Here is a 6,254-nt window from a genome sequence, read left to right as displayed (position 1 = left end):
TATGCCTAAATTAGTCTTAATGGCATCTGAATATACTAAAAGTGAAAAACTAATATATGATTGCCTATTTTATGAAACTTTTAAAGTATATATACACAAGATGATATTATTAGAATGGAAATAGTAGGTACTTTAAAGAAAAAATTATATAGTCTAAGATGAAATTATTGTAGGAACTAGTTTCAGAATAAAGATTAATATAATTTTTATAATGAGAACCAAAAATAGAAATAGAAAGGTTTACCAGTAAATAAAAATAACTTATTTATTTGTATAGGATACTTAATATTAAATACGACAATTTAAATTAGCTATTTATGAATTATTGTATTATTGTATAGGAGACTTAATATTAATTACGACAATTTAAATTAGATATTTATGAATTAATTTATATAGTGTATTTAAGAGATTACATTAAAAAATAAATTTTTTTAATTTAAATTTTTATTTATATACAAATATATAAATATTACTTTTTATTAAAAATAGCTAAAATAAAAAAAATAAAACTAATTTTTTTTTTTAAAAAAAAAAAAAAAAAAATTATTAATTTTATTATTTAAATAATTAATTTTAAGTTATTATTTTATTTTAAAATAGTAAAAAATGGATGATGTAGATTGTTTAATTAATGAATTAACTGATTTATTGGATTAAAATGACTAAAAAGTGAACACAAATTAAAAATAAAAGCCCGAAGAGCATAAAATATAGGTAAATAAAAAGTATTTAAAATAAAAATAAATAAATATGGAGTTCTTATTATTTAATATTATTTTAAAATTTCTTTTTTTTAAAAAAAAATAAATAAAAAAAAATAAGATAATGTAAAAATGAATTATTAAGCAATTTAAATGCGAGTTATATTTTGGACGATTTTTAAAATAAGAAGAGAATATGTAATTAATTAAGGTATTAATATTTTTTTCCCTTAAAAAATATAAAACAATAAAAATAAATAAAGATGCTCAGCATGTGATATTAGAATAACTAAAATAAATAATGTTAAATGGTAAAATGATGTAGATTATTTATTTTTTAGAAATAATTTTTCTTAATAAGAAAAACTAAAATAAGTAAAAATATATAAATAAATATATATTTAATAAAAAAATGTATATATATATATATACATATATATATATATATATATATATATATATATATATATATATATTATTATAGAAATGTATTGAAGATAATACATACAGTGTTTATTGTTGTTAATGTAAATGGGTTTCAGTAAATAATACAGGAACTATTTAATAATATAATATGAAAACATGGCATTGTGCTGGTCATTATGATGAAATTTGATAAAAAAAAAATTGTCTTTTTTTTTTTATTGTTTTATTTAATGAATATATAAAATTTTATATTTTTTTTTTATTAAAAAAGACTTTATATATATATATATTTTTAATTTAATTAAAGAATCAATCTTTAAATAAATAATATAGTGTTATTATTATTTTTAAGAAAAAAAAACACTAAGTCTTTTTTACAAATAATAATATAATAAACATTTTTTTCCTAATTTTCTTAAAATTCTAAAAAATCCGTAATATTAAAACTACAGACTAACTTTATATTTAATAATCTACAAATAAGACTTATCATATATCTGAGAATATAAACCTAATTCTCTAATATTATTTAGATTTTTTAATTGTACAATCTGAATAATACATATCTTAAAGAATTATAATTAAACCCCCCCCCCCCCCCCTCACCAATAATTATAAATATAAAAAATACTCAAAAAATAAAGATTATACTAATTTATCTTCTAAATTTAACTGCGATTTTTCAAATTTCATCTAAACCTTCCCTCCCTCCATCTATTGTTTTTCATATACTTTTTTTTTACTATATAAAAAAAATAATTCCTCATATGTTATATTTAGTGTCTTTTTATATTCTTGTCTTATCAAATATGTAAAAACCACCGGTTTTTACGATAAAAAGGTCTGTTTGATTGAATTAAAGTCTTCAGTGATTTCCAAAAAGGCTTTAAAGGAAATTATTGTGTCAATTAAATTGATTTACTAGATTAAAATTTCACCAATATACATTTTTTTAATCCCAAAGTGCTTTTTTTTTCATCTTCTTCTATGATGATATAAATTCCCAGACTTAACCAAGAATACGAAAAAAAAAAAGAAGAAGAACACTTGCATAGTTATACCATTAAAAATATATATATATAAAAAAAAATCACTTTAAATGAAATGAAATTAAACACAAATATATGTAAAAAAATAAATTTGGAAATAATACTATAATATATACCGGGATTTCTTGGTTTAATATTATGCTTTTTAAATAATTTAATTAAATACATAAGTTTATTATAATAAAAAAAATTAAATATTCTTAATAAGAAAATTATTACAATAATAACATTTATTAATATAGAAAATTAATGTCTTAAAAAAACTGAACAAAATTCTTACAAAAAAAAAGCAATAAAAAAGCTCTATATGCATAATAGAATTCGAAAATTATAATTTTATTAAAATAACTATTTAAAAACATGTTTTTTTATTAAGAATGTGTATAGATTTTTTCGCATAAAAATAATATATATGTATAACCTTTAAGATAAATATTCAATATGTAATCCATTATATAGTTTTTATTTAAAAAAATATATTAAAATATGAAAAAATACTACTTTTTAAGCCTTAAATAATAGCTGAATATACAAATGAGGCTTTTCTAGCTTTTTTCTTATATTAAGGATTATTTTTTTTACTAAACATAATTATTAGCAATGTTAAAAAATAGAAAAATTTTAAAGAATCGACGATGATTTAAAATTTTAATATAAAAATAAAATATTAATTTATAGGAAAAAATAAAATTAAATAGTCATTTATTTTAAATATTTTTAATTTATATTAGTAATCCATATATGCATAGATAAGGCTTTAAAAGAACGCATTAATTATCATCTTTCATGGAAATTTTCACAATTATATACTGTTCATATTTTCTTAATTAAAAAATAGTATACTATATTAGATTATTCGGTAGATTTAGGTTGATATATAAGAATAATTAACTAATCTATTTAAAAATGTTAACAAAAAATGTAATCAAAATATAAATATAATTGTTTAAAAGGAAATTAACAGTTTATTATAATTTTTTTTATAATTAAAAATAAATAAATTAAAAATTATAAATATCAAATTATTAAATTTTATTTTATTTTTTTTATGAAAAATTTAAAATTTTTTGTTTATATTTTTTTATTATTATAATAATAAAAAAATTATTATTTTTTAAGTGGGAAATAAATTAATAAGAAAATATTTATAATATAATATAATTAAATTATTTTAATAAAATAATAATGAAATTTTTAATATAAATTTTTATTTTAGTAAAAATGATTTTTAAAAATAATATTGTATTTATTTAAATAGAAATAAAGATTATGTTTATATTAAAACAATATAATAATATTATTTGAAATAAAGAATTTAAAAATCATTTAATTTGAAATTTAAAATAGAATTAATTTAAAATTACATATTATTATTCCAATAAATATAATTTCATGAAAATTATTATAATGAATTCTATTTAATATATATAATAAGAAATAAAAATAAAATATGGATTTATAAAATTATATATATTCATAAATTTAAAAATATATATATATATATTTAAATATATACATTTAAATATATACATTTATATATATAAAAAAATATATATATATATATTCAAATATAACCATATTATAACTATTATAATAAAATTTTTTTTATGAATTTATATAATAAAAACTTTTTTATAAATTTTTTTTATTATAATATTTAAAAAATATATATTTAATATATTCTTTATAATAATAATAATATTTAGAATGATATAGAATAAAAAATTTTATCTTATTTACAATTTAAGAAAAAAAGAACATTTAAATAATATATATAGAAATTTTTATTATATAAATTATAATAATTATTATCCTTAAATTCGAAAAAACTATAATTCAATTTTCATAAAAAAGAATATTTAAATAAATTTTATTAAAAAAATATGAATAAATAATTATTTACTTTATTAACTGGTGCAATAGCAATTACATTACTCTACCATTTTAATGTATTCCAAATGATAGGCTAAATCTTTGGTTTTAACGGTGTAAAAGAACCTTAATACTCTTTGATATAAAAGACTCCTTATTAAATAAGAAAATACGAATCTTATGTAATAGCGAAAATAGCCATGAAAGAGGATAATAAAGACTAAGCTTTTAGGGCTTTAGCTAGATATATTGGTGTATTTGGAAAACCTGAAAATACTTAAAATCAATCACTTGTTATGACTGTTCCAGTATTATAAGAACCTGTAAAAATGGAAATGACTGCTCCTGTTATTTTCGAAAACGGATATATGTCATTTGTACTTCCTGAAAAATACAAATAAGTTGAATAGTCTCCTTAACCTTTAAATAAAGAGATTTCTTTAGAAAAAGTAGATGAAAAAAATATTGCTGTTCTATAGTTTTCTGGATATGGAAAAAATGAAGATTTTAATCAAAAACTTGAAGAATTAATTCAATTAATGAAAAAAGACAAACATATTAAAGAAAATGCTAAATAAGAAGATTTAAATGTTTAATTTGCAAGATATAATCCTCCTTTTTGTATTCCAATGTTTAGAAGAAATGAAGTTTGGATTAATATGGAAAAATGAAAAATATATTTAGATTTATATTTCATTGAATTATTTTTTATAAAACATATATATTTTTAAGAATTTTAATATAATTTAAGTTTTATTATAAATGATCTAATTATTAAATTATATATATTTTAAATTAATTAATAATAAATAAATAAAACACGATTGTTAAATTTATTAATTTTATAAATTAATAAATAAAAGATTTAATTTCAAAAATATAAGTAAAAAAAAAAAAAACATATGAAAAAACAAATTAAAATAAAAAGTAATAAATAAAGATAAAAAAATTATTAAAAATAAAAAAACATAGATAAAAATTAATAAAAAATATTAAAAAACAAATAAAAAAATTTAAAAATAAATAAATTATATAATTTTTATTAATTTATTTTAAAAAATAAAAATAATAAATATATTTATTATATAAATACATATATAAATTAAATATTAATTACAAAAAATTAGATATTATATAAATTAATATATATCTATATATTTAGTTTAATCATCATTTTTTTTTAATATAATTTTTATTTTTGATAAATATTTAAATTCAATTAATACTTATTATAAATATAATTTTAAATATTAATTAATTTTTACATATATGTTTTAAATTTTTTTTTAATTTTATAAAATGAATATATAAATATATCATATATTTTTTTTAAAAAAAATAATAATAATATTGACCATATTAAAAAATTTTAAGCTAGATAAATAAAATTAAGAATATTAATTTTTATATTAAAAAATGTATTTTTTAAATTATTCAAAACTATTCTAAAATAGATTAATTTTTACTATATAAAATGTATTAAGTAATTAATATAATATAAATCACAAATATTAAAATTAAAATTGTAATTAGAATAAATTCTAAATATAATTTAAAAAATAGAATAATAAAAAATTTTTGTATAAATATATATATATATATTTATAAATTTATATTTAATTTTTTATGACATTTCAATAATAAGAAGGTAATGAGTTCCTGCATGTAGGACAATCCATTTTTTATTAAATCCATTATTCAAAACAATATTAATGAAAATAATGTTTACAAGGTGTTTTAATAACATTTATTTTTTTAATTAGAATACTCTACTATTAATCATTTTATGAAAGTTAAAAATCACACAAACAAATAGCACAAACTTCCTTTTAAAATAATTCTTTTAATAATGTAAAAAAAAAAAAATATATATAAATATAATAAATATAAAATATTTATTTGTATTTCTTACATAAAATTCTTCATTATTATCATTTAAAGTATATTTATAATTATATCTATCAGGTTAACATATAGAAGGAACAAAGAATTTTGGACCCATTTTACTCTATAAATATAAAACCAATAATTAAAGCATAAATGATAAAACCCAAAAATTACAAAAACTAAAAGAATTTTTAATATTAATCACATTATAAGGGCATCCTTTTAAATAAAGCTATTTTATATAAAAATATAAATATTAAAATTAATGTAAATTAAAATAAGAATAAATTTAAAATAATAAATTAGATTAAATTAT

At 14.5% G+C, this 6,254-nt stretch overlaps 1 protein-coding gene across 1 annotated transcript, besides 18 other annotated features; it reads left to right on the top strand. All coding sequences in view use genetic code 6, as the record gives it.

Annotated features, from left to right (window-relative positions):
• Positions 1–269: 269 nt before the first annotated feature.
• Positions 270–389: a microsatellite.
• A 408-nt stretch (positions 390–797) lies between these two features.
• Positions 798–829: a microsatellite.
• A 252-nt stretch (positions 830–1,081) lies between these two features.
• Positions 1,082–1,168: a microsatellite.
• Positions 1,120–1,180: a microsatellite.
• A 2,018-nt stretch (positions 1,181–3,198) lies between these two features.
• Positions 3,199–3,264: a microsatellite.
• A 39-nt stretch (positions 3,265–3,303) lies between these two features.
• Positions 3,304–3,384: a microsatellite.
• Positions 3,319–3,382: a microsatellite.
• A 260-nt stretch (positions 3,385–3,644) lies between the features above and the next one.
• Positions 3,645–3,739: a microsatellite.
• Positions 3,668–3,743: a microsatellite.
• Positions 3,668–3,752: a microsatellite.
• Positions 3,671–3,722: a microsatellite.
• A 16-nt stretch (positions 3,753–3,768) lies between the features above and the next one.
• Positions 3,769–3,821: a microsatellite.
• A 203-nt stretch (positions 3,822–4,024) lies between these two features.
• On the top strand, positions 4,025–4,829 carry IMG5_026770 (soul heme-binding protein, putative). Its single transcript, XM_004039284.1, has one exon. The coding sequence runs from the start codon at positions 4,063–4,065 to the stop codon at positions 4,720–4,722; it is 660 nt and encodes a 219-aa protein (XP_004039332.1). The 5' UTR covers positions 4,025–4,062; the 3' UTR covers positions 4,723–4,829.
• A 128-nt stretch (positions 4,830–4,957) lies between these two features.
• Positions 4,958–5,079: a microsatellite.
• Positions 4,971–5,062: a microsatellite.
• Positions 4,992–5,079: a microsatellite.
• Positions 4,995–5,079: a microsatellite.
• Positions 4,996–5,075: a microsatellite.
• Positions 5,080–5,208: 129 nt separating the features above from the next.
• Positions 5,209–5,250: a microsatellite.
• Positions 5,251–6,254: the final 1,004 nt, after the last annotated feature.

This window comes from Ichthyophthirius multifiliis (genome assembly GCF_000220395.1).
Source record: "Ichthyophthirius multifiliis unplaced genomic scaffold scaff_1120509249724, whole genome shotgun sequence".
In the NCBI taxonomy this organism is placed as follows: Eukaryota; Ciliophora; class Oligohymenophorea; order Hymenostomatida; genus Ichthyophthirius; species Ichthyophthirius multifiliis.
The sequence above is the reverse complement of the archived record's forward strand: the minus strand, read 5'-3'. Positions and strand labels throughout refer to the sequence as shown.